Below are 25,847 nucleotides of genomic sequence, written 5' to 3'. Positions count from 1 at the left end.
CAAACAATCGAAACACACACCGCGCAGGGTCCCACGCCACGAATGAGCCAGGCCGACTCACATGCCCGCCCGGCCCAAGAACTACGCGGTCCGCCGCCTTGCCACGATAGCAAAGCCATTTAGCTCTCTTCCCGTATCCCCTACCAAGACAGAAAGACAGACAGTTACTTACCGCCACAAGAGTCTTCGGACGGTTTGCCTAGCGAGCGAGCGGCAAAAGTGGCCCCGCCCCTAGAGAGAGGAGACGACACATTTAGTATACCAGCGAGCATAGCAAGCGGACGAGATCCCGTGTTAGAACGGGTACAGTACTGCAGTATTCCATATCAGGCAGAGAGCTCTTAGAAGATCAGAAGAGGCAGTGGCGGCGGCGGGGGAATAAAATCTCTCCATCAACCAGTTAAAAAACAAAGCAAAAATCAGAAAAATACAAGACACAAAAAAAATAGGATTGTATCCCCCGTGTCAAAGCCTGCTCTCCCACCCCCTAGACGCCATATCTACCGCCCCTGACACAAAGAAAAAGAGGGCCAAGCCTCCTACCGCGGGGAGCAAACGGGATGGCAAGCAAGCGTGGGAAAAGAAAGCCGACTGTAGCCGCTCCAACCGTCTCGCCTCCCAAGAAACGAACCCAAGCATAGTTTCCCTCGGGACCAGGTAGGTAATCATCACCTAGCCACTGCAGAGCACCGCAGTCAAAAGCCCGGCAGGCGTATTAAAACGCCAAGTATAAAAAAGTAGATACACAAGAAATTAGACAATAGAGACACAGTCCGTGGAAAGTGATGGGCGTCAAACCCCAATGTCAACGGCCTTTCCTCCAACCCCAGATCCAAAGGGAAAAGGCTAGTAGATCGGCCTACTCTCCTCCCATTTCCGGAGAGTTTCGGGCTTCTTGTCGGCTCCCTCGAAGAGAAGCTTAGACGACGACAGCCCCGAGTCTTCAATCTCGCCTTTCACGTCTGGGCCCCATGATACACGCGCGCTCTTACGCCTTCGCGATCCGGATGCTCCTTCGCCGCCGGCAACGAGCCTGCTAGGTCCTATCCATTCCCAGGCGCGGCCGACTTCGCCGTTGTGACCCTCTCGCTGGCCCGTGCGGACATTGCTGTTTTGCTCGACAACGGCACGCACGCGTTGCCAGATGCGGTCCCGCTCGGCCAGGCTGTGCATCGACCGGAGCACGTCATCGCGCAAATTGGGGAGGAAGAGGAAGGCGTCGTCATTGCCGTCTTCGAACGCCATTTCCTTCTGGGCCGCAAGGCGGTCCAGGACCTGATTTACCAGGGCTGGAACCTGTGCCGACACGGCGCGGTACGATCGGTAGCTGCTCCGAACATACCAGCTCAGCAGCAACAGCCCAATCAGTCCAGCAATGCCGAGTCGATGTCTTGCCACCCCGAGCTTGACTGATCGCTGGATCGCGCAGGTGTACGAAAGGCGAGCGAGAGAGGTGGATGATAGTCTGGCATTTGGAAAATAGGTGGCACCTCCGGTTCTATGTGAACGGCGACGGGTCTGGTTAGTCCAGGTGGTCAGATATTGTTTTGTAACGCATGCAAGAGCAGGATTAAAGGGAATAAAAGGTATAATGGGGACGCGGACTCGCAAGGACTTACTCTTCCACCGACTGATCTTCCTGCTGCACCTCGACCTCGTCCCTGGACTTGATTTCTCCGATAGCCGCAGCCCAGAGCTCGTCGAACTCTTCCGCAGCCATCCGCTTGCTCCTCTTCTTGCTCAGCACTTCCTTCAGCTCCAGTTCCTCGATGGAAGGGGTATCCAGCGGCTGATTGTCTGGCTCAACGGGCTCGCCACATTCGAACTTGGCCCTTCGGTCCCGCAGTTCTTCAACTGCTCTGTCGGCAACAGCCTGAACTCGACGAACTTTCTCGCCGTCGGGCTCACAAGTGGGCGGAAGTGGAACAATGCCGCCCAAGGCAAGGGGGTGGGGCTTGAGGACAAAATCGGGCTCGCAGCGAACCAAAAAGTCCTCGTAGCAGTAAGCGTGGGGAGGGCAAGGCTCGCATTCTATCTCCACGAGCGGAGCAACCCAGTCAGGAAGCTCAAGATCCTGCAATCCCGCCTTTTCGACCCACTCAGTAGCCCATTCGGGAAACTCAATGTTCGCTGAAATGAGCCGACTTTGCTCTTGACCAAGCCCGCAATACCCAACTGCGATCTTCTGCTGTCGATACCAACCACCGTAGGCGGCCAAAAGGACCGTGACGAGCGACAAAATGGGTAGGGAAAGACGGCTTCGCCGCAATTTCCTTGACGTCCCGCTGCGAGCAATAGCTAGTTCGGGGTGGGCATGTTCCTCCTGAGCAAGGGCGAGCTGCTCGTCCGGAGTGAACTCTTCACCAGGTTCGATGGTTGCCAACACAGACGGGGGTGTTTTCGGCAGACCAACCTGGCTCATGGGCATCTCAAAACCTCTCGAGGCGGTCGTCGATCCATTCAGATTGCTGAACATGGGACCGTCGGTTCGTCGTCTGCCTGTAGGAGAAGTGCTTTTGGTCTTGACTGTCGAGTCCATGCCTGTGGTCTTGCGACGATTGCTCGGCGTCTTGATAACGGCAGGTGGTGAGCTCCCTCCGCTCTGGAACGGGTTATCGGTGGAGAAGACGTCTGCGGTTTCGGGTGTGCGCTTGAAGAAAACCTCCTCCTCCTCAGGCGGCTCGAGCTTGGGAGCCGGCGTTGTGCGCCTGTCCCGCCTGACGGATCGGGACGCCGCGGCGTCGGTATCGGGCGCCGTGTCTGTATCAGAAGCTGTGGGCAACTGGGCGCTCGCAGATCGCGATTGCCTCTTGCGCGGGCTCGCCCGCGAAGGTGCGGGCGGTGCAGGCGGGAGTTCGGGGTCTTCAGACTCGCGCTTCACCCGCGTAGTTTTTCTCGGCGAGCGAGCACGCGAGGCCGGAGCAGGCGGAGGCATCAGGTCCTGCTCGTTGGAGAAGTCGGTACTCGTGGTGCTCTGGGAATCGGCATCAACGATGCCTCGGCTAGAGCGTTTCGCGCGGGCGCGCGCGGCCAAAATCTTCTTCGATTGTGGAACGACTTCGTCGTTGAAGAGATCAATCAGTTGCTGCTTCTTGGCTGTGGCGTTATAGTTGACGTTGTGCGTGACCAGGATTGATCGCAGACGCGGAACTGTCAGCGACCGTGCATCGAAGTCCTCCTGCAGGTAGTCGACGCTCTCCGAGTCTGACATGTTGACGGTTGGGTTGAATTTGCAACTAGCTGGATCAGAGTCGAAACTGGGTCGAGTCGGGACAGAATGTATTATTATTATCAAGCGCCTGGCAGCGCAGAGCTGAAGGTACGGAGGAAAAAGTTGATGTGTGGACGCCTCTCAAGTCTGAAGCAGAGTAGCAGAATTGATACGTAGATGGACCGGAGTCAACCAACTGTCGCAGACAAGTCGCGGGCTTATCACGCTGCGCTTTGATTTTGGAACCCAAGCGATGCAGGTGCAGACGGTGTGCGATTAAATCAAATGCGCCTACTCCAGACAAAGAGGGCCGACTAAAAGGACGGCCCCAGACCACGATGGAAGGAGGTAAAAAGGTGTGCGTGGTGGGAATTTAGTGTTGATGTTGGCAAGTGGATTAAACAGCTCTAGTCTTCGAGGGCCCAAGCTACGGAGTAATCGGTACCTCGACAATCGCCGCAGGCTCGCTCGCAACTGATTGATGACGAAAGCGGAGCTTTTTGGTTGTCGGTGGCAACAACTTGGCTAGGCGGGCGCCCGCCTTGGCAAAATCTGCTCGAAAGCCCAGCCACATCAGCTGCGCCATATGCTGCGCCACATGTTGTTCTTCCCAGTGCGACCCCCTCCCTTATCCACATCATTACTTATCTGATGTACTCCTCTCATAACATAGCATTTAGTTCCCAAGCAGCCATTTATCAGCCGCCAGACTACGGGAACCTCTATAATCTCGAAATCAACTGCTGAAAGGCCTATAGCCTTCCTTGACCATGGCCCACCGACAAAGGAATACGAATAAAGAAAGTCCGGGCAAGGGACAGGGAGGGGCCAGCAAGACGACATCGCTGGCCGGTTCCCATGCTGTTCCCCTCTGAGCACTGAGGAAGGAGATGAACTAAATACCGGTGTGATAGAACATGGTTGTCATCAAATCAATAGGAAAACCCAGACTTGCCCCTCTTGGCAGCCACCACAGCTTCAGCCCCAAACTCGACGCTTCTTTTTTGTCGGAAATCTTAGGGCTTCATTTCTGTGATAAGCTCACTACATAATACTTTTTTTCTTCAACACCTTTCCAACAGCCTCCAAGCTGCGTATCCGTTGCCCCCTATCTAATTTTCATTCCCGCGCGTAAACCGAAGCCAACCGCGCCTCCGCCTCCTTGCCCAAAGAGCCACCAGTCCTCATTCTCGTACTACTTCGCCCTTAAATCAACTGCCCCTGGTATTGTGGATATCCAAGACCAAGATGTCCGTTGCTCCAATCTTCATCAGCTCGTCCATAACCGGGGCAATGCGCTTTTTCTCGACCATTGCACTGACGGCCACCCAGCCGTCCTCATCCAAAGACGTGACGGATGGCGCGCGCTTTCCAGGCGTGATTTTGGTCGCGTCCGAAAGGCTCGTTCTCGGAATGTTGTACTGGCACAAGACGTATTTCTGTGCAGTAATAACGCCACCGATACGCGCCGCAATCAGGTCCACCATGGCAGGGTTGCTGGGTGCCTTTGACTTGATCAAGATGGCAGACGACTCCACTACCGTGTCTATGGCCATGAGTCCGGCCGCTTTCATAGTCTCTCCAGATTCTGTGGCCACAAGTTAGCGGAGAGCACAGGGTGGGTAGGGAGCCGCCAAATCGAGCCAATTGGCGGAAAGCGAATACGTACCAACAAGGTCAACAATTCCATCGGCTACACCCAATGCACAGGCCGCTTCGACACTACCGCTGAGCTCGATGATCTTGGTGCGTAGCTTACGACCCGCAAAGTCGGCGTTGGAGTCTGTCACACCCTCCCTCTCGAGTTCTAGACGGGCAAAGTACTCGTGGGCCAGATGCACAAAGCTCGTCCCAACGTTCTTCCCAATAAGGTCCTTGCCCTCAGCGTACCCGCCCTTGGCAGGTGCCTGGACCTGAAGGCGGCAAGAGCCGAATCCGAGGTCCATGACCGTCTCACAACCTTGTGCTTTGTCTGACGGGTCAGGGCTCCCGTCGCCGCTCATGCGACGGGCGCGGGCCAATTCGCGCACGCCAGCATCGTGTTCCCTCACTTGGTCGAAGCCGGTGATTCCTAGGTCGACACGGCCCTCGCCGACGAAAGTGGGGATGTCTGCGGCGGGCAGAAAGACGAGGGCGATGGGCAGATTCTTGACGAGCGCAATGTCGAGGCGGTTCTCGCGCTTGAATTGGATGTCGGCGCCCTCGAGGAGGTTCAGACTAGCCTGGAGGAGGCGACCCTCTTTGAGAAGAGGCAGAAACCAGTTAGTACAACCCCCAAGTGGCCAAGAGTAAGCGCACCCGTGCGAGCAGGAGAGGGGATAGAGATGTGTGATGTGGGCGACCCACTCTTGGGCACTGCGAAGAGCAGGCGGCCTTCGAGGCTTTGCAGTGGCGTCAGCTCGTCTGCCATGCTCGCGGAGTGTCGACTGCCGAGGGGGAGGAGCCAACGGTCTGGCGGAGGGCCAGGAGAAGAGGGAGGCGGGGGACCAACTGATTTACAAGATCCATGGCCGGCTTGCCGAACCAGGACGTGGCGCTTGGGCAGGAAGAGGGAAAGGACTATGCGCTTCTCGACAGGCTGTATGTAGTGGGCGGATATCGCGCAAAGGCGGAGAGAGACCTGCAGGAAGAGAAGCGTGGGCCGCAAGTCAGTCAGGCTGCCGCAGCGATGTTACCAGACGCACCAAGCAAGCACAACGGCAGCATGGCGGGGTTCACGCAGCCAGAAACGGGGGGAGGGGCTTCGAGGACGAGCAGATGGAGTTGGGGGGCAGGGGGGGAACGTACTGCACAAGTGTCTAAATGGTCCAATCCGCGATCGAGATATTCAGCACGCAACACTTTTGCGTCTGCGGTATACGGGAATGGGCTGTAATATTCAGCCGCTCTCAATCTCACGTTGTCGTAGAATGGAGATTGAATTTTCGAGTTGGAGCCCACGTTCCTGGATCGGAGCCCCGGGCTGGGTGCCCCTCGTCGAAAGTGTGGGGGAGGTGACTCTACGATTCCCTTCCATCCATGTAGCTTAACTTCTGAAAGGCGGGGCCGGGGACCGGTTCCGATCCGACATGACTAGCTGTGGTTTATTCGCATCCCGACAATGCTAAGCAGGTCTGTATCTATTCACAACGTTGTCGCCTTCTATCCAATGCCCGCCTGCGGCTTGACGATTCACGTCTGCAGCTTTCTTTTTGAAATCCCCGAGCTGCGGAAGATGCTACACGAATTGCTACGCAGCGCTGCAACGTCATCTCTGTGTTTGCCCTAGTTGTTGAGCCGGCTAGGTAGCTGATAAAACTGTCACCAACTCCTCTTACTTGAACGGAGGGTGGTCAGCCCCTCGTCGTCTATCCCCAGAGTCCCAACTATCTCCAACAAGGCGTCGAGTAGCTCCAAATCCGCAGTAGCTCCGGCCATGCCGGCGCTCTCACCTGGTTCCTTTTTTGTCTTCTTTCTTACAAGCTTACACATACCGCCTTTACTTGGTAGAGCCGGCTATTCGTATGTGTGCGTCTGCAAAGGCTGGACTTGACTGTCCGTCTTTTCGTTACGACTGGCATTGGATACTTGTAGCGGTGCAGTTGGTAAGTGGACTATGGAGTACATAGTAGTCGAGCACCAGTGCGCTAATCCGCCATAGTTGCATCGTTTTCGCTAGCCCAGCTTACAGCCAAGGTATTCGTACTTTTTATAGGAGAGCTAGAACTACATCCTTGCATAATGTAGTTTGCGCCAATAATTGGGAAAGAAGAGTTGAAATCAGGGAGAGCAGAGCCGTTCTCTCCTCCGAAGTTCTTGTCACAATGGCGCCAGTGCCATTTATATATCTGTGGGTTCCAGACTCTGCAAATGCGAGATCTGTTTCGTGTTCAGGGGCCGGCAAGGTTGGACTCCGACGAGGAGGAACTGGATCTATAAAACCCCTGTAAACCCGCGCTTAAGCGTACGTCAACCGTCACGGCGCCCCTATTACGCGCCTCGCCATGCACTCTTGGCACCATACCCAGGGTGCTAACACGATCTAATCTAGCCTATCGTCGGGTGCCCAGAACGACTATCAACGAGAACGAGAGGAGCATCCACATCGTTGACACGGTATTCCTTTCTCATGCACTCATTCCAACCCCTCGAGCCAGCTAGACATTCTTGGATTCCTTCGTGCCCTGTGTTCTCATTGCTGTCACGTCCCACTCCGTTTGCATTGGACTGCTCCGCTCCCAGGTTTCTTGTCGGCCATATCTGGTGTGAAATACTTAAATAGACTGCATTGGTTTCAATTCGACGAAGCCCCCGACGACGCCCCCGTCGCACAGGCGCCGAATCCGGAAACCGTGCACAGCTGCCACAGCATCGTTGTTCCCCCCGACACACGAGCCAATTGGCCGTCGCTGCTCGCCGCCGCTCATCGAGTAAGCTGAAATCGCCAAAGGACACCCCATATGTTGGTAAGGGGAATTTCCTCAAACTCTCTCGTGCACCATTCCATCAGCTCTCCCAAGCAGGCGGGAATCCGCTTCGTGCCTCGTGCCCTGCATCGTGTATCGTCCGTCCCTCGACGCGACGTGCGTGGCCATGGCCGGACGGGTTCAAGTCTATCCCGACGGCACGCCCACTGACCATTTACGCCACACAGAAAATATCAGATCCGGATCACGCTTCGCTCGAGTAGCCCCGAGGCTCGACGTCGACGGCACAGACAGCCGGCCGGCACGTCCTAAGAACCCCGTAGCCTTTGGTAGCCCGATTCGCGACGAGGAACCTCCGGCCCCCCAGAACGGCCGGTCGGCTGGGCGGAACGACACCGGTTGGGATTTCAGCGATAGCGACACTGACGACCCCGGCGGCGGCCGCGACCGCGACAAGATGTCGACATGGGCTGGGCAGCCAAAGGTGGAGGGCAGTACCGAGACAATACGCATGTTGTTACTGACCTGCGTTTCTGTTGGCATTACGTCCGTACATATCCATCCTGTCTCCCGGCTTGATACAGGAGAAGGACAAGTTGCTGATGATAGCTCACCTTTAGCTTTACCTGGGGCGTTGAGATGACTTGTAGGCCGCGTGACCTCTCTTCCAAGTCCGTTTGTCTGTTGTGCTAATGGCATGTTGATACAGACTGCACCCCATATCTTTTATCGCTTGGCTTGAGCAAAGGTCAAACATCGATGGTGTGGATCGCGGGTCCTTTGTCCGGGCTGATAGTACAGCCGATAATTGGCGTCATCGCCGATGAATCCAAATCAAAATGGGGGAGGAGGCGGCCCTTCATAGCCGTTGGGTCTATAATTGTTGCGTGCAGTATGGTAGCACTCGGCTTCACTAAGGAGATCGTCGTGACCTTCGTGGCGGACAAGCAGCACGCCAAAGTGGCCACCATCGCTGTGGCCGTCCTTGCTCTCTATGTTACCGACTTTGCCATCAATGCTGGTAAGCCTTCGTGTCCTGCGCTTGCCGAATTGGGAGACAACGTTACTAACTCGTTCTCCCGTAGTCATGTCATGTGCTAAAAGTTTGGTCGTCGATACTCTCCCAATACAAAAGCAACAGACTGGTGCAGCATGGGGTGCGTAGTAGTTCTATCGCGAATGTCCAGACGTTTGCCGTCATCTAACATTGGTACAGCAAACCGAATGGGTTCCCTTGGACACATTATAGGGTACGGAATGGGAGCCGTCGATCTCATCCAGCTCTTTGGGACAAGGCTTGGGGATACACAGTTCAAACAGCTCACCGTCATTGCCGCGCTCGGGATCCTGGTCACTTCAACCGCCACCTGCTGGGCCGTCACAGAAAGGGTGCTCGTCTCAGTTAGGCATGACCCGCGCCGTGCCCAGGGCCACTTCAAAGTTGTTCGCCAAATCTGGTCGACGCTTCTGACGCTGCCCCCGCGAATCCGAGCCATTTGCTGGGCTGTCTTTTGGTCCTGGATCGGCTGGTTTCCGTTCCTCATCTACAGCAGCACCTGGGTGGGGGAGACATACTTCAGATACGACGTCCCTGGTGATGCTAGGAACACGAACGATGCTCTCGGTGACATGGGCCGCATTGGCAGCACCGCTCTGGCCGTATACTCGACCATAACCTTCATCAGTGCTTGGATCTTGCCGATGCTGATCCGAGCCCCCGAAGATAGTTCCTTTACTCCTCGCCCGCCCGTTAGCATTGCTCGCTGGGTCGCCGTTCTGAACAGCATGAAGCCCGACCTTCTCACCGCGTGGGTTTGTAGCCACTTGCTATTTTCGTTTGCTATGGCACTCACCCCCTTCGCCGCCTCGTTCCGCTTCGCCACCATTTTAGTTGGGATGTGTGGCATTCCGTGGAGCATTACCATATGGGCGCCGAGCACCTTCCTAGGAGTAGAAGTCAGCAAGATGAGTGGCGCATTGGACCCCTCGGTTAGCGGTCCAAACGGCAGCACCGCCGTACCTTATCGACGCCTGTCCATTAACACAGGTATCGAGCTGCGCGACAACCTTCGTGCCGACCTTATCGATCCCGAGGGTGGCCCCGCCAGCAACTCGAGCGGCGAGCTGAGCGGCGTGTACTTTGGTATTATGAATATATATTCGACCCTGCCGCAACTCATCAGCACCTTTATCAGCACCTTGGTCTTTACCGTACTCGAACCTGGCAAGAGCCCGGAGCTGGCTACCGACGCACACCCGAGCGAGCATAGTGACCCGGACGGGCCAAACTCGATTGCCGTGTGTATGTTCATCGGCGCCATCGGCTCCTTGGCGGCCGCTTGGGCAACGAGAAAGCTTCGGTATGTATAAGGTGCGCTCTTCAGGCTCGAGGGAAAGTCTGTTTTGGAAAGTCTATGTGGAGTCTATGGGTAAAGGATGGCGGCTCAAGAAATAGATTTAATGTGTATATAGATGGTTGAGCATGGCGTTTCAGCATGGCTAGGCATAGGTTTTGAGTTTCGTCAATATATTGTAACATACGTCAGGAAGTCTTTATCAGTACTCCCAGTACTCTTTTGCTTCATGCGCAAAATTATGTCAAATACTCTTGGTTTCTGTCCCAGTTGGATGGGCCAGTGTTGCGATAAACCAGAGCTGCTGTGGACTTCTATGACGACTACAACGGCCATGGGATCAACCCTGAAAGCCACTCCATCAACTTCTAACGCATACACCGAGGTAAGACTTTAGCTTTCTACGCGTACCCATGGTACCAATGGAAGGTAGAATATCTCCCCTCTACCTCAGCCTCCGAGCAGCCAGCCAGCCAGTCGTTCACCAACCACCTTTACTAAACTTGTGTTAATGCCCGCTAGCGAGAGACGCGCAGAGATACAACAGGAGAGACTACAACAAAAGGGTCGAGAAAGCAGTCGAAGAACGCTCACCGCCAGAGCCAGATTATTATATTTCGGTATGTACAAGGTTTCCTGTATGGTTCGCCTGACAAGTCTTGTGGCGCGGCCCAAACTACACAATGATTTGGATCGAATTAGTCCAAACCCACCATGCCCACCACCGTATATTCCATTCCTACCAAAACACCACCCAAAATCTTGACGCCGGGGACGTGGGGGAGGGTATGGAGGGTACAAGACATGACAAGTGGGAGAAAAAAAGGAAGGTTTGTGTTTTTTGTTTCTCCTTTGATCTTATTTTTTCCCTTTTGAAATGATGATGACTGGGAATACCTCGAGTCTCATTAACCCCCTTTTCCTACCTTTTCGCGCCCATCCCATGCAAATGCATTTATCACAATTGAAAAGGAAGAAGAAAAAGAACTCGAAAAGGCAGCTAAGCACACCACCGAACGATGCAGAGTTCCTGTCTTGTCCTACTCCGCCGACACATGATGTTTTATAAAGGAGAAAAAAAGAGAAGAGAAGAGAAAGAGAAAAGAAGAGACAGAGAATATTAAGAGTGAGAGCGATAGAGAAAAGACCGACGTGTCGAGATCCGGGTTGCCGTACTCATGAAATGACGGACAAAATGACTGCGTGGTCCCGCGTGCATAACGCAGTTCCTAAGCCAAAAGTCGACCGCTGCCGAGTATCCAAAACCTCAGCCAAGCGCCGAAAAGACTGCCATGATATCCAGACCCGCCCATCCTGGAATGACACAGCTAAGCATAACCCAGAAGAGGCGGAGCGTGACCTGCAGATTATCAACTGACCATCATAGGCTCGAGCCGCCGACTTTGCGATCGGCCTTTCAACCCGGTATTGCTCCTCGACCGTCACAGCAACCACCTTACATTATTTTGCATTCCTTGTCGTCTTTCTCCGTGGTGCTCTTCTTGATCTTAGCATTCCGAGGCGCAGCAACTTCCATCGGGGTCCCGCCGCTGACAGCGGCCCGGATCGCGGCCAGACGTATTTTTGCGCGCTCTTCGCCTGCATCGGCTGCCTTGACATACCACACGTTGGCTTCCAATATATCGCGTCGACAGCCTACGCCCATTTCGGTGAAGTACCCCACAGCGTATTGTGCCTTGACATAGCCTAGTTCTCGGTGTTAGCTACGGTCAAAAGTGGCAAAGATGGCAACAGAAGAGAGCTAGAAGCAACTGGGGTAGCTTACCGAGGTCCGCCGATCTTCTCGCCCACTCATAAGCTTCCTCTTCATCCTTCTCCAGAACAGGCTCCGCGCCAACCATGTACCAAGCGCAGAGTCCCATCATGGCAGCGGCATGTCCTCTTTCAGCCGCTCCCGTATAAAAATGCACGCTCAGAGCAGGATCCCGGGGGCAACGAAGCTTGCCGTGCTCGTACGCATCACCCATCCTATAATTCGCCTCAGGGTGACCCAAATCAGCAGCTTGGGTGAATAGTTCGGCGGCATAGTCCTCGTCCTGGAAGATGTCATCGCCATATCCAGTTTCGTACAGGCACCCTAGATGATACGGGGCGGCATTGTACATGGTGTCAGCGGACTCGGCGGCCAGCTTTAGCCACTTGATGCCCTCTCGGTATCGTTTCTCGCCCAGGTCTCCCGACAAACAAGCCTTCCCTAGTCTCGTCATCGCGCCCGGGTGCCTCTTTGACGCCGCTGTGCGCAAAAACTGCACGGCCTTAGTAGGGTCTTTGCGACAACCCCAGCCGAACTCATAGCACAGCCCAGTGCGGTACGCCGACTCTGCGTGGCCATGCTTCGCAGCGAGAACAAATAGCGGAAATGCCGAGTTGTAGTCCTCCTTTCCCTTGCTAAACAAGCCCGAGGCATAGCCGTCGGCCAGGTAGTACTGTGCGAAGGGATAGCCGTTATTAGACAGTTTCTGCAGGATGGCACGCGCTTCCCGCACCAGCTCTGGGGCAGAGTATGCTGCAGCTGCCTCCGGGGCCTTGTCCAAGTCTTTCCCAGGGCCGGGACTTTTAGTCCTCCTGGGCTCATCGAAGTTCAACCCTTGCTCTTGCACTGTGGCTATGAGGAACACTGCAAAGGAGTATTGAATAGACATGTCGTTAGTCTTTTTGACGTTCTGCCTGTACATCTCCAAAGTCTTTTGAGCGCTCAACAAAGAGGCATTGTTTCCTACTGCAAGTCGCAACTGAGAATTATCAAATGTTATCGGGGCCGGTGCAGGTTGCGGATATGGAACATTGAGCAGCTCCAAAAACGACGAGGGTCTCGTTTCGGGAGATTTTCTAGAGTGGGCAGATGGGGCCCTGTTGTGGGCACCTCCATATACGCCAGGTGAGCGCCCGCGGGGGCCGAAGTCGGAATAAATCGAATATGAAGAATGGGGCCGTGGCAGCGAACTTCTCCTATTATAGTTGGAGCTGGGCGTCAGATGACGGTTGATGCTGCCAGCGTTCTCAACGAGGTTGGGGTTCGACTGAGCCCTTGGGTCTTGGTCCAGTGCCACACTTGCTGGCCGTGAGAGGAAGGCAGCATGATGGTACTGCAGCTGCGGTACGGACTCGGCTCGGGCTGCACCGTATTCGATGAGAGAGCTCTCAGGTGACGCTTTTCCCGAATTGTTCTGCCCATCCAACACCTCATTAATTCCAAATACAGAGCTCGCACTTGTCGCGGCCGATGACTCGGTTGAGGCCTGCAGTTGCGAAGTACTGGCCGTAGTGTCCGACTCCCTGCTGTGGCGGTTTACATCCTTTCTCCTCGAACGGTCACTCAGGCTCGCATCATCGAGTTCCGGACTCAGGACGGCACCCCCTTGCCTTAGCTTAGCTGATTGCAATGCCAGGGTCGGTAGCGGCTTCTCGGCGTCGTCAACGACGGCTTGAATGGTAAGGGCACCGCGAGGAGCGGCTTCTTGCGGAAGATCGTGATCGTCGCGGGGCGAATGGGGCGGGGGCGTCGGGGCGTCGGGAGTCTTGGGAAGTGCGCGGTCGAGCAGTACAGAGCCTTGGTCAGAATTCTGAGGCTGCGTCGTCTCAATGTTGGCATTTGACGACCGCGGCCGGTCGTCGGGCAAAAAGCTAACTTTGACGGGCGATACGGGCGACTGGCGTAGCCTTGGAGATTCTGACTTAGGGACGCCAGGAAGCGGCTTTGCATTCTCCCCCCAGTCGTAAAGCTCAATAGGTGGGAGGGCGCGCAAAGGGACGGGTTTCCGGCGGCTGGGACTGCTGGTGGACGAGGACGAGGGGGGTTGTGGAGTGGTGACATCCGCCATTGCGGGCGGCGAGGGGCAGAGCCGGAAGTCCCAAGGTTTCGCCGAATTTCCTGGCGACGGCCAAGTCGGCAGGTCGACAAGAAGTGCTCAGTCAATGACGAAGATGGATGGGGCTGCGCGTTAATCTAAGGCCGTCGACCGCGTATTTGCGGATACCCGTCCCGCCGCTGCGTGCTTTCCTCGTTTCCTGCTGTTTTTACGCAGAATTCAAAACTCGAGCGTTCGACCCAAACGGCCAAGTTGCGGCAGGGACGAACGTTGTGGCCTTGGGGCGAGCAGGTGGCTTTTTCCGTAAGTACCTAGGTGGGAATTGGAGGAGATGCAGTATCAAACGAGCGACAACGACAAATGGTTGGCAGTGAGTGTGTTGGATTGAAGAGACACCAGCGAGTATCGGGGCAAACAATTGAAGAATCAAAGTCAAATGTCGGGCAGCCTGCTTTACGAGGCGAAGGCGAGGTCTTCCCGACCTATGGTATTCAGGGACTGGAGATCGGCCACCAAAGGCCCCCCAACTGGCTGGCCGAGTGGGCAGGTGGCTCTGCAGGGACCCAGACGAGAAACGCGTAGCCCCCCTCCCCCTTAGTCAAGCCCCATACGTGCTAACGTGCAGTGGAAACCCTGCTACAGTACGGAGACCCGTAAAACGTGTGGTTCTCCACTGGGAGGTGCTGGGCGTGCTGGGGTAAACGGGATCGAATCGTGCAACGCCCGTCAGCCACCTAAGAAATAACTAGCCGTGGCACGGAGAAGGACTCTGAATCTCTTGTACTCCGTACCATCCAATACTCCCCAAAGAAAAAAAAAGTCCGACTGAGTGATGCTCGACGGGTATCAGCTTGTTATTGCAGCATATGCAGAATACATGCATTTCATACGTAGCTAGGTACCTTACCTTACCTTGGGTAATAGATCTAGGCACGTAAGATATACCTAGGTAGGTAAGGTAGGGTATGTATTGTAATACAACGTCAAACTGTTTAGGATACCTGGTACCATTGCTGGAGCTTCCATTCGCATGGGGAAAGCAATGGGCACCGGCCTTGTGGGGAGGGCCTTGGACGAAGGTATTTCCGCATGCGTCTGGCCTCTGCTCAACCGACCAACCGACCAGTCCTCCGACTCCATCGGGTCGAATAAATGAGAGATAATTGTTCGCCGAGGCTGAGCTCCTTCCACCGCGCCTCTGTCGGGTCCCGTCTTTCTGAGGAGTCGGTAACGACGGGGGAAAAAAGGGTGGAAGGAGTGTGTGAACAGTACCGTGCCTTGCATGCGCCCTCTCCCAGTCCCTTCGCCTGCCTTCCTACCGATCTTGACTGTCGACCGGGCGGCCGTCAGCCATTCATCTCAGGTCGAGGTGACGTACTGTAGCCCGGAAGTTCCGACACCTCAGGGGCCGAGCGGCGGCGCTTTCTGAGCAACACCAACCTCGCCGTGATGCCCGTTAGCCAAGCAAGACGCAGAGCGAACATGGTGGTGGGTCGTGCAAGACTGTGTCCAGGTCCGCCGGATGGCCGTACATTCATTTCACTGTGTTGTATTGCACGTAGAAATATAGGCCGTATTGTACATACACATACTGCGAACGAGGGTTGGTGATCCCAACACTTGACTTCAAATCCCGTATTCAGCTGGGCTAACTACCGATGCTGCCTATTATTATCATCGTTATTCCACCGATGGTGGATGATGGATCGGATGGATGGTAGTACTCCATTCGCCCTACCAAGCTCGTCCGAGACTAGAAGCAAGTTGCTACCTAGATCTAATAACGCCAATCAAAGCTTGTATTGTTCTGTTCGGCCGAGTGAATAGGGGGGCCAGACATTAGACCTTTACGCAGGCCACATCTCAAACCCAACGAGGCCAACAAGAAAGGCCAAGCCGAACTTCTGGAATTTCTCTGGACTCCAGAAAGACAGGGGTGTACTTCGTAATGCGGGGCAGGCGTATCAGTACTGTAGTGGGTCTGTAGCTCTTCGTGTTGTTCGCTGCTGGTGCGTCATGAACTTTACTGAGTAAGTATAGTGTGCGGCAATTTTTTTTTTGGGGAGGTGGGAGGGATCATTAATCTAGGCCTTGGAAATAGGATCATAAAGTAGGTATATAAATTCGATGTCTTTCTATAATTGCTGAGCGTGGAAACCGTTCTCGGCTTGACTCGGTGACTTCACGGTGAATTCAATAAACTCGACATCAGGACCGGCTCTCGCCCAGTCAATCAGTCCGAACGATCAAACCTTGCAAATCCCGCTGATGCATTGTCATGCTCTTTGGATTTTATATGTTTATATCTCCGCCTCACAATCGCCATTCCTCACTAATTCACGTACCCCAAATGTCAAAAGTAGTTCAACTAAACAGCAACATTGCAGCTTGGCAGAGACATTGGCATCAACGCTTCATGAAACGTAACACACATATCCAGATGTAGGCAGTTACCTAAGATATATACCACACGTACTAGTGTGTCCTGTACATCTGATAAACCCTGATAAAATTGACTGCCTACCTCGGGTGGCGAGTCGAGAACTTGGAAGCCGACCAGAAAGCACAGGACCGACGGCCATGCGCTTGTTGATCAGGTGGCATCGATCGTCAGGGTTCAGTGTAACCTAACAACCCCCGTTCCGGGTGCCTGCTACGATCTTATTCGATTGTCTGTCCGTATATTTTGGGCATTGAAGTCCAACTAACCATGAGGAGGGTAATGGATGATGGCCCTCAGATGAAGATGCCAAAGTAAATTCTCTAGTTCGGACTCGGTCTTTTTCAGCAACCTAAGGTATTACGTAGGTTGCTGTAACGTCGAGTGTGGGTACTAAGCGCCCCTCTGGCCCGTTGTCAACTCAGTGCCAAGAGCGCGTTGCTCGTCTCTGGGTCAGTTAGGAGGGGAAGGGGGGCAAACAACAACTAAACGCCGACATTCCAACCGAAGCTACCTAAGTTAGTTCACGAGTCCGAGACCGAAATCTCCAATCTCGTATCACTTTTCTCGTGCGCCTACCTTTCGTCTCCGCTCCATCCGACATCCGGGAATTTCGTGGAAATACGTGCACATTTCAAATACAATAATAATACGGAGCTGACAGTGCGTCTTGTAACTCTCGTTCTCCCAGCCTGTGCCTCTTCAGAGAGAAACCTAAAACCCTGGACAAACCACAGTCATAGTCACGGGGTGGAAAAAGGGGAAGTGGGGGAGGTACCATGTTTTCCTGAAGCATCATTCAGATGACGTTTTCATCGCGCCAACTACACATCAAGACATGTTTCCCATCAAAGTGACTGAAACACATTCCAGCGCAGGGAGGGCAGGGCACGCAACCAGGAAACAGGTGAGATGTGTCGCTGGACTGGGCGTGCAGATCAGAAATTCTCACGACATCGAGAAATCGGTGCGACTGGAGTATCCGTGCCTTGGAGGGGGAGTCAGCTAACCGGGCAGGCCGTGGTCTTCCTGGCGAGGAATCAGACAGAGAATTGCCGGCGCTAAGGTACCTCAGCTAAAGAAGCTCCCAGCGGTCTCGAATTCTCTAACTCGGCCCCCTTTCTGATGCAATGATTTTTGCGTGTCTAACTACCACTCAACGTTACTCAAGTACAGCCAGTGACGGTCCAGCAGTTGACGATAGAAAAAATAAAGTCATCTTCTCTCCTACTAAGGTCAATGCGTAACATTGTGGGCTGGCTGATGAAGGGCCTTTTGTGGGCACGATAGAATAGCCTCTTTCTACTGAAACTTGGAGTTGGAACAAAACTCGGAATCGCGAAAGCTGTTCCGGGGAAGAGAGGACCACGGATGCGCCAGAAGCCCCAGGGCCCAGGCAACTGGCAAGCCAGCTCGCTTCACGCAAGGCGGCCTGCGGTGACCAGTTCTGGTGACACGCACGACCTCTCACCGAAAGCGGCCCTGTGCGGCGAGCTACACTCTGCTCCAAGAAATGCGTGCTGTCAACCCAAAAAGAGTTACACAGCGCCTCACACCACGGCCACGCCACAAGCTGGGCAGGGTTGGGAGGTCTCTCCGTTGTGGAGTCAACAAGCCTCATCCGTATGGCCTGGGGGCCGGGTGAAGAGGTTGGTGTCTCATGGAAGAATTGACGGGAGCTGTGTATGGCTGATGTCATTTGAGGAGACCAGACGGGGTGCATCAGATTCGGATTGAACCGCCCGTCTCTGACAGGACTTGGCGACGGAATCGCTTCTATGGGAGCTTTCAGACAACACACCCTAAAAGTTGGGACGGTGCAGTTTGCGGATCTCAACACCAGGAACGCGCGTGGCAATTGCATTTTGGCCCTCACTTACACACCTTTTACGGTTTGCCATGGTGGGGTGGCGGGAATCTGGCGCGCGTATCTTGATGCGACCTTGGCGTCGTGTGTGAACTGGGAAGGAACATGCCGAGCCGGGCTCTAAGATCAATCAGGCCCAAACCCGTCCAATTCTGCCCTTTCCATGTCACTACTACTACGTGTATGTAGTAGGTCGTTCGACAAACAACGAACACGACCAAGGCAGCCCGTGTGAGGGAGCCGGCCGCCCTTGCATCATCCCAAACTCTCTGGTGATGTCACATACCGCTCTCCGAGGTAAAATCTCGACCAGCACTCACCGCTGCCAAACGAGGCCAAATGGATTGAGCAAAGGGATTGTCACAGCCCGGCTGCTGGCCGTTGCCCCTGGTCACCAGGCCACTAGCGGCAATAAAAGAGAATGAGCTTCCATACATGCCTCGGATCGTATGTTGACAGACGCAAGTATTTAAATATCCATCGCGACACTTTGGGGAGTAGTAGTATGTTGTGTATCATTGCCAATGAAGAGCAACCTCACAGAAAGGCATCCTCGCCTCGTTATTAAGTATTTGAACAACCTCGACATCGGGCATCTTTGAGGGATTCTGACTGCCCAGGTTCCTAACGGCCCGAGTCCGAAGCCTTCATCCTTGGTTGCCGTACGGATACAGTACCTGAGGTTATTTATTATTCAGTGAAATGTAGATCCCTAACCCTACCGTTATGGAAATATTTTGACGCGCGTACCGTACATTACCGCCTGACTGTTTCTCGTATTGGTGCTGAGAATGGCAGTACTTGCAAATATTACTACTCCATTCAGGCGGGTGCATAGTGGGAACGCGGGACCTAACGCACCGTGCAAGGTTTAGTTTGTCCGTCTGGAAGCAAGAACTCCAAGTTGCAGATGGCGGTCTCTCCTGCTTTCCTTCTGCTGTCGCCCACCTCCAGTCCCGTCGCTTGGTTCCATTGTTTCTTCGTCCAGTCTCATTGACCATCCGGTCTTTGCACTCGTTTCCTGTTGTCTCCTTCCATCTCCTGCAGTCGTTCAAAGCTTGCATCTGCGGCGTCTTTAATTATTAGGCTTATTAGCCACCACGTGCGCCGGCTCAGATCCGCTCGAAACACCTTTTGTTTGTCGCAGGAGAAGCGAATGCGGATCAGACCAATCTTTCGTTCGGGCGTCGTTAGCCTTGAAACCACTGCTAAATCCATCAACCGCTTCAGCCTTGCTAGCCAAGCAACACGCGCGCTGCTGCTCCGTCGTTGGGCAGCCACCAACGGAGGAACCATCCTGCTGCACTGAAGTGTCCTTTATCCCCCTGCTCAACGAAGACCTGTGCCGCTGCACCGCAGACCTCTTACGGGTGATGAAGATTTTTTTTGCAGTACAGGCGTTGCTGAATGTGCCTGATCGGGAATAGCCAAGCAACAAAAGGCACCGAGGAACCGTCAGCTTGACGGTGTTTGCCGTGGATTCTCGGCTTTGTTGCTGTGAGCAGGGCGGCTCTTCATTGGTTTGGCGCCAACCTCCGTCCCCCGAGGAACCCCTCGACCGCAGCAGGACCCGCCTCTGCCAAATATATCCAAATCCGCCCAGCACCACCAGCCAGATTTCATAACAAGAAACTGTAAGTTGCATTGTTTCCCCTAAAAGCCCTGACACTGCAATTCGAGCACCTGTATCTTTGAAGATTGTTCTCGGCCATGCTTGCTAGCTCCTTTCCCACCTGACCCATCCCATTTTTGTTCTCGCGGTCAGGTAACTGCGCCTCGACGCGACCAACAGGGCGGCCGCCTTCGCACTGGGTGAAGCTCCTCCCACGGCCATCGTCGGATCGCGTCGTCTAAACATCATTTATAAACATCATCGTTAATTCATAGCTTCGTTCAGGGCCATGTCTCTTCCCGAGCGACCCGGGGTGAGGCCCTCTTACGAAGAGGGACGTAGCTACCGGCAGACGCCGTCTCGACGCCGGCCACCTCCCGGCGGGTATGAAGCTGCAGCAGCGCAGCCGCTGCACGAACGTGGGCCATCAGCCTCCTCTTTGGGCGAGACCATACAATCCCCTAATTCGAACATAGAGAGAGCCCCATTGTCACCGCCGCCCGACCATGCAAGCCGCGAGCTAGGGTTTCAACGCAAGAGGAGCCTCATCAGGCCAGAGAGAAACCGAATTGGCAAGGACCACCCAAACTACCATTACAGGAAACATGCTGCGAACATGAACACCTTGCCATCATCAACGGGCAACGATCCCATCTTTGAGAACTTGGAAGCGATTACAGATCCCTCTGCATCCGGCTCGAGGAACGACGATGCTGTCTCTGACGAGTCACCTCCAAGGAGGAAGCGCTCGTCGAGGCCCCATAAATCCGATGCAGAGAAGCCAAGTCAATCGAGGCGCAGAGCATCGAGCGGCGCAAAGCCTAGCAAGATCACCAAAGACTCGAAGTCAAAGCGCCACCAACGAGTCGAGCAAATAAGTCCGCCGAGCTTGTGGAACATCTATTGCGCGATAATAACATTCTGGTGCCCGGGATTCGTTCTCAAATGCTTTGGAATGCCAGCCAAGGCGCAACAAAGAGCGTGGAGAGAAAAGATGGGGTTGATCAGCTTAATCTTGTCCATTATGACAATCGTCGGATTCCTAACGTTCGGCTTCACCCAGGTAGTCTGCGGCAGCCCCCCACTCCGACTACACGTGAACGATGTTGGTGGCGGGTACATGATTTTCCACGGATCAGCCTACGACCTGAGCAGCTCTCATCACCCTGCAGCGTTGGGAATTCCTGCCCAAGCAAACGTGCTATTCGATCTCCCTGAGAAACACGGTGGACAGGACGGAAGCTTCCTATTCCAGAACGTCAATGGCAAATGCAAGGGGCTAGTGAAGGCGGCCCAGGGCTCAGACGTGCCGACAGACGCGAGTGGCAACCTGGCCTGGTACTTTCCTTGTACTCCTTACAACCAAGACGGATCTACCAAGCCAAATTTGACGATCCCCTATTACCTGGGATACGCCTGCCACACCACCGCATCTTCCCGAGACACTTTCTACTTGAGCCTGACGGGCGCAGCTGATGTCTACTTCACTTGGGATGACGTCAAGAACAGCTCGCGCAATCTTGTGGTTTATTCTGGCAATGTCCTTGACTTGGACCTCTTGAATTGGTTCAACGACACGCAGGTTACATACCCAACACGCTTCAAGGAGTTAAGGGATAAGAACTCCCCAGCAAATCAGGCCATTCGCGGTCGCGATATCACACGAGCTTTCCAGTCTTCAGGTGACAAGGTAAACGCTGAATGCTTCGAGGAGATTATCAAAGTTGGGACTGTCGATACAGACACCGTCGGCTGCATTGCATCCCAGGTCGTTCTCTATCTGTCTCTTGTTCTTATTCTTGCCGTCGTGGTTGCGAGGTTCCTCCTAGCAATTATCTTCCAGTGGTTCATTAGCAAGACGTATGCGGCCGCCAAAACCTCGCAGACATCTGACCAACGCAAACGCAACCGCCAGATCGAGGACTGGACAGACGACATTTACCGAGCTCCACCCCGAATGCCAGGCGACATTGGAAGCAGCGTCAACGGCTCCTCCGATCGTCAAAGCAAGCGCAGCAGCACGTTTCTCCCCAAAACCTCTCGATTCTCTGCCATCTACGGCACGGAGAGAAACAACCGAAGGTCTCAGATGCCTACCACGATGACAAGCCAAAGCGCAGCAGGTCAACTTATGCATCCCGGCACACTCTATCGTCAGGGTAACGACAGTCGGTCGAGCTTCATCAAATCCGACCCGTATGGAACCAGTGGCAGCCCTACAGATGGCCCTGGCCCTGCCGGTTTTATTCACGAGGCCGTAGTCCCTCAGCCGCCTTCGGATTGGATGCCGTTTGGATACCCCCTCGCCCACGCGATCTGCTTGGTAACGGCCTACTCTGAGGGCGAATTGGGTCTCCGCACGACCCTTGACTCGATTGCAATGACCGACTATCCCAACAGCCACAAGGTAATTCTCGTTATTTGCGATGGCATTATCAAAGGCAAGGGGGAGTCGCTTTCCACGCCCGACATTGTTATTAGCATGATGAAGGACCACACCATCCTCCCCGAGGATGTGCCAGCGTTCTCGTACGTGGCCGTGGCAAGCGGTTCTAAACGGCACAACATGGCCAAAATCTACTCAGGCTTCTACGACTATGGCGCTAAATCCGGCATACCCCTCGAGAAGCAGCAGCGAGTTCCCATGATGGTTGTTGTCAAGTGCGGTACGCCTGATGAAATGACCAAGGCGAAACCTGGAAACCGTGGCAAGCGCGACAGTCAAATCATCCTCATGTCCTTCCTCCAAAAGGTCATGTTTGACGAGCGCATGACTCAACTGGAGTACGAAATGTTCAACGGGCTGTGGAATGTTACGGGTATTTCTCCCGATTTCTACGAAGTTGTTCTCATGGTCGACGCCGACACAAAGGTCTTCCCCGACAGTCTCACTCACATGATCTCGGCCATGGTCAAGGATCCTGACATCATGGGTCTCTGTGGCGAGACTAAAATTGCGAACAAGAGGGCAAGCTGGGTTTCGGCCATCCAGGTGTTTGAGTACTTCATCTCCCACCATCTTGCGAAATCGTTCGAGTCAGTATTTGGCGGCGTCACCTGTCTCCCCGGCTGTTTCTGCATGTACCGCATCAAGGCTCCCAAGGGCGCCCAGAACTACTGGGTCCCCATATTGGCCAACCCAGATGTCGTCGAGCACTACTCGGAGAATGTTGTCGACACTTTGCACAAAAAAAACTTGTTGCTGCTCGGCGAAGATCGGTACCTGACCACTCTGATGTTGCGCACCTTCCCGAAGCGAAAACAGGTGTTTGTGCCGCAGGCCGTCTGCAAAACGACAGTCCCAGAGACATTCAGTGTCCTGCTCTCTCAGCGACGCCGGTGGATCAACTCGACGGTCCACAATCTTATGGAACTTGTTCTCGTGAGGGACTTGTGTGGAACCTTCTGCTTCAGCATGCAATTTGTCGTCTTTATTGAGCTCATCGGCACTCTTGTTTTACCCGCAGCCATTGCGTTCACCTTCTATGTCGGTAAGTTGGCGTCTTCCCTCAGCTATCGATTTCCCGTTTAAAATTGACTGCTAATGCTCGTTTAGTTATCATATCCATCGTACATTCGCCACCTCAAATCATCCCGCTCATTTTGCTCGGTTTGATTCTAGGATTGCCAGCTATCCTCATCGTGGTCACAGCGCACAGCTGGTCATATGTCGTCTGGATGTTGATATACTTGATGTCGCTCCCCATTTGGAACTTCGTTCTACCCACCTACGCATTTTGGAAGTTTGACGACTTCTCGTGGGGCGACACGAGGAAGACAGCAGGAGAAAAGACGAAGAAAGCCGGCATCGAATACGAAGGCGAGTTCGATAGCAGCAAGATTACGATGAAGCGATGGGCCGAGTTTGAGCGCGATCGCCGAAACAAGAACAACTACTGGGGCGCGAGAGATAGCACCATAGGTGTAACCCCCATGGAAGGCCACGGTCAGTATGAAGAGTATTATTCGGACGTTTAAGCAGGTATCAGTCATGTTGGAAAGAAAAATATTTGGAGCGACATAGTGCTATTTGGGTTATTATCATGGCGACGCGTTCGGATTCAGACGGCGAGTGACATTCCTTACCTATATGGCGGATAGGAAAATCGGCCAACGGTCCTGATTTGGTTCAAGCGGAAATCTTACTGCTCTCGGTATTTTGTGTCATCATGGCTATTCGGGGGAGGTATCCTATTGTCTCTTTGACTCTCCCATTAATTACACTTTCCGGTTTTCTTATTTTGCCCTCAACCAAAGTACATCATCTCATAGTTAGGCGGTTTGGCGAGGCATTGGCAAGGTGCATTTCACTTTTCTTTTCTTTCGTCTTGTTTTTCTGCGCTCGGGCTTGTTGGAGGGAGCATTCCTGTAAATAAACCGCATGGCGGCTTGGGCCTCGCCCTTTTATATTCTCTCGGCCTTTATATTAGCAAGAGGTCTTTCAGGCTCTTAACGGGTGCTAGGTTAACCAGTTCAAGTTTCCCTTGCAGCTGATACGAGGGATTATCTTGCTGCACTCTCGTGTAACCAACCAAGACTCGTGTCATCCTTGCATGTATGTACTGATACTAAGTCAAGTCGGCAAGCGGACCCCCTTCCTTCAGGTGGCCAAAGTCGGCACTTATTCGTCGGCCAGCACCGACACACAATGCAAAGCTAGAATTATTCTCCCCGCTCTGTCCGGCTCCAGGCTCCTGTATCTGTGTGCCTTGCCTGCCAGAATAACCTTCATGTACACCTACATTTTGGCACTTTTGCACACCGGGTGCAACGCAGCGAATCACAGAGGTGCTAGTTGGAAAAGGCTGTCAGCAACGCCTATTGCACCTCACCTTCGGAAAGCTGAGCTCAGTATTACTCACTTCCATCCAATCAGTGGGTAATCTTGGCATCTAGAGGTGAAAGTAAGAAAAGACAAGAGAAGAAAAGATAAGGGAGACAATAAAGAGTGCTAAAAAAGAAGCACGACCGACTACCTAGGCAACTTTCCTTGACATCGGAGACTGAGTCACTCGTCTGATAAAATCGCTGGCAAGGGAACCGGACAAGGCGTCAACCGGATCACTACCCAACACGAGGCCCCAAAGTGGCCTGAGAACGGACAATTCGGCCGGTCCGGGTTCCTGTACATGTCAAGTTGGCTCCTTTCCTTTCCCAAGCAATATGATACATCACTTTTGTTTCTTTCTGTTATCTTTTTGCGAAGAAAGGGAGCGCGAACTGTGGAGACAACAAGCGGATGACTGGCTAGCTTTCTACCGCAGCATCAGACACCCACATCGCCGGCGAGAATGGTTGTTTTTTGTCATTTTGAGGGGTTTCAATTTGAGCCTGCTCCTGGCGAGGCGCTTGGGGAGGTTACCATAGGCCCACGCGCCAAATGCAGGGAGCATAAGGGGCAAGAGGCGCGCAGTGCAGGCTCTTGATGAGGAAGAGGATCCCAGCGAGCCATCCTCTCATGGCGCAACCTACGTGCTAAGAAGGGACTGAGGTGGATGCACGTCGACCAGTTTAGAGGTCCCGTCTCTCTCCACGAATCCGTGTCCAGGCATTCCCAGCTTCCCCATCCCACCCCCGCACATGTATACATCCTACCTTACCTACCTAGTATGTACATACATACATGTAGGTAAATGCATGGATGCAACGCAACGCAATTTTACTGCTGAGGACGGATGTGCCGTAAATAGGTCATCCCAAGTGCACGGCTACTGTCTGTCGGGACTCGGCAGTCAGTTCCATCACAATGAAAACTCGCCAGGCCACCGCGAGAGCAAGAGTGGATGGCATGTTGTGGCTTCTCTACTGTGACAGTGACAAGACAAAAAGCGCACCCGAGATTGGCTAGCTGAGGGCAGAATAACGAAAAGCCAAGCACGACCACCACGGCGACGGCCGCGCCCGCCCAAGCCACCCACACCCGGCTTCTTTCCCCGCCTTTTTTCCTTCGGACATGACTGGGCTGGTGTAGATCCGGGTTCTTCTGCAGCTTCGGCAGCGAATCAACGCTGCAAAAAGGCCCCCAGTCAAAAAGCATGGAGTATCCGTAGAGAAAACATAACCCATCGGGTTGCTTACTTTGGAGTAGGCTGACCGCCCAGCCGCTACATCGCTAGCCTTCAGCTGT

At 53.9% G+C, this 25,847-nt stretch overlaps 7 protein-coding genes across 7 annotated transcripts; 3 read left to right on the top strand and 4 right to left on the bottom strand.

Annotated features, from left to right (window-relative positions):
- Window positions 1–757: 757 nt before the first annotated feature.
- B0T26DRAFT_513109 (Man1-Src1p-C-terminal domain-containing protein) lies at window positions 758–3,414 on the bottom strand. Its single transcript, XM_060435439.1, has 2 exons — window positions 1,620–3,414; window positions 758–1,498 (listed from the first exon to the last, which is right to left on the bottom strand). The coding sequence occupies exons 1-2, from the start codon at window positions 3,209–3,211 to the stop codon at window positions 847–849; spliced, it is 2,244 nt and encodes a 747-aa protein (XP_060290655.1). The 5' UTR covers window positions 3,212–3,414; the 3' UTR covers window positions 758–846.
- A 1,008-nt stretch (window positions 3,415–4,422) lies between these two features.
- B0T26DRAFT_657796 (uncharacterized protein) lies at window positions 4,423–5,621 on the bottom strand (the record flags this gene model as incomplete). Its single annotated transcript, XM_060438813.1, has 3 exons — window positions 4,423–4,799; window positions 4,881–5,450; window positions 5,558–5,621. The coding sequence occupies 3 exons, from the start codon at window positions 5,619–5,621 to the stop codon at window positions 4,423–4,425; spliced, it is 1,011 nt and encodes a 336-aa protein (XP_060290654.1).
- A 2,453-nt stretch (window positions 5,622–8,074) lies between these two features.
- Window positions 8,075–9,987, top strand: B0T26DRAFT_658350 (major facilitator superfamily domain-containing protein; the record flags this gene model as incomplete). The annotated part of the gene is made up of 6 exons (XM_060438861.1): window positions 8,075–8,163; window positions 8,238–8,263; window positions 8,327–8,638; window positions 8,703–8,774; window positions 8,834–9,613; window positions 9,665–9,987. The coding sequence occupies 6 exons, from the start codon at window positions 8,075–8,077 to the stop codon at window positions 9,985–9,987; spliced, it is 1,602 nt and encodes a 533-aa protein (XP_060290653.1).
- Window positions 9,988–11,427: 1,440 nt separating this feature from the next.
- B0T26DRAFT_659097 (uncharacterized protein) lies at window positions 11,428–13,813 on the bottom strand (the record flags this gene model as incomplete). Its single annotated transcript, XM_060438926.1, has 2 exons — window positions 11,428–11,678; window positions 11,758–13,813. The coding sequence occupies 2 exons, from the start codon at window positions 13,811–13,813 to the stop codon at window positions 11,428–11,430; spliced, it is 2,307 nt and encodes a 768-aa protein (XP_060290652.1).
- Window positions 13,814–17,326: 3,513 nt separating this feature from the next.
- Window positions 17,327–18,245, bottom strand: B0T26DRAFT_512771 (uncharacterized protein). The gene has a single exon (XM_060435438.1). It carries the CDS (start codon window positions 18,103–18,105, stop codon window positions 17,404–17,406), a length of 702 nt encoding a protein of 233 aa, XP_060290651.1. The 5' UTR covers window positions 18,106–18,245; the 3' UTR covers window positions 17,327–17,403.
- A 1,636-nt stretch (window positions 18,246–19,881) lies between these two features.
- Window positions 19,882–23,794, top strand: B0T26DRAFT_512717 (chitin synthase-domain-containing protein). The gene is made up of 2 exons (XM_060435437.1): window positions 19,882–23,211; window positions 23,277–23,794. The coding sequence occupies exons 1-2, from the start codon at window positions 20,010–20,012 to the stop codon at window positions 23,696–23,698; spliced, it is 3,624 nt and encodes a 1,207-aa protein (XP_060290650.1). The 5' UTR covers window positions 19,882–20,009; the 3' UTR covers window positions 23,699–23,794.
- Window positions 23,795–24,685: 891 nt separating this feature from the next.
- Window positions 24,686–25,253, top strand: B0T26DRAFT_732698 (uncharacterized protein). Its single transcript, XM_060443121.1, has one exon. It carries the CDS (start codon window positions 24,884–24,886, stop codon window positions 25,085–25,087), a length of 204 nt encoding a protein of 67 aa, XP_060290649.1. The 5' UTR covers window positions 24,686–24,883; the 3' UTR covers window positions 25,088–25,253.
- The last annotated feature ends 594 nt before the right edge of the window (window positions 25,254–25,847 follow it).

Source organism: Lasiosphaeria miniovina (assembly GCF_030549165.1).
Source record: "Lasiosphaeria miniovina strain SMH2392-1A chromosome Unknown B0T26scaffold_8, whole genome shotgun sequence".
NCBI classification, from domain to species: domain Eukaryota; kingdom Fungi; phylum Ascomycota; class Sordariomycetes; order Sordariales; family Lasiosphaeriaceae; genus Lasiosphaeria; species Lasiosphaeria miniovina.
This window is presented reverse-complemented; position numbering and strand designations above follow the sequence as displayed.

Bases quoted from the DNA above. Each gene is read 5' to 3' on its own strand.
- B0T26DRAFT_732698 (XM_060443121.1), top strand. From the start codon at position 24,884: ATGATACATCACTTTTGTTTCTTTCTGTTATCTTTTTGCGAAGAAAGG.
- B0T26DRAFT_512771 (XM_060435438.1), bottom strand. From the start codon at position 18,105: ATGCAATTGCCACGCGCGTTCCTGGTGTTGAGATCCGCAAACTGCACC.
- B0T26DRAFT_512717 (XM_060435437.1), top strand. From the start codon at position 20,010: ATGTCTCTTCCCGAGCGACCCGGGGTGAGGCCCTCTTACGAAGAGGGA. The intron at 23,212-23,276 runs GTAAGTTGGCGT...ATGCTCGTTTAG, and splicing joins TGCGTTCACCTTCTATGTCG to TTATCATATCCATCGTACAT.
- B0T26DRAFT_513109 (XM_060435439.1), bottom strand. From the start codon at position 3,211: ATGTCAGACTCGGAGAGCGTCGACTACCTGCAGGAGGACTTCGATGCA. The intron at 1,499-1,619 runs GTAAGTCCTTGC...CCGTTCACATAG, and splicing joins GAAGATCAGTCGGTGGAAGA to AACCGGAGGTGCCACCTATT.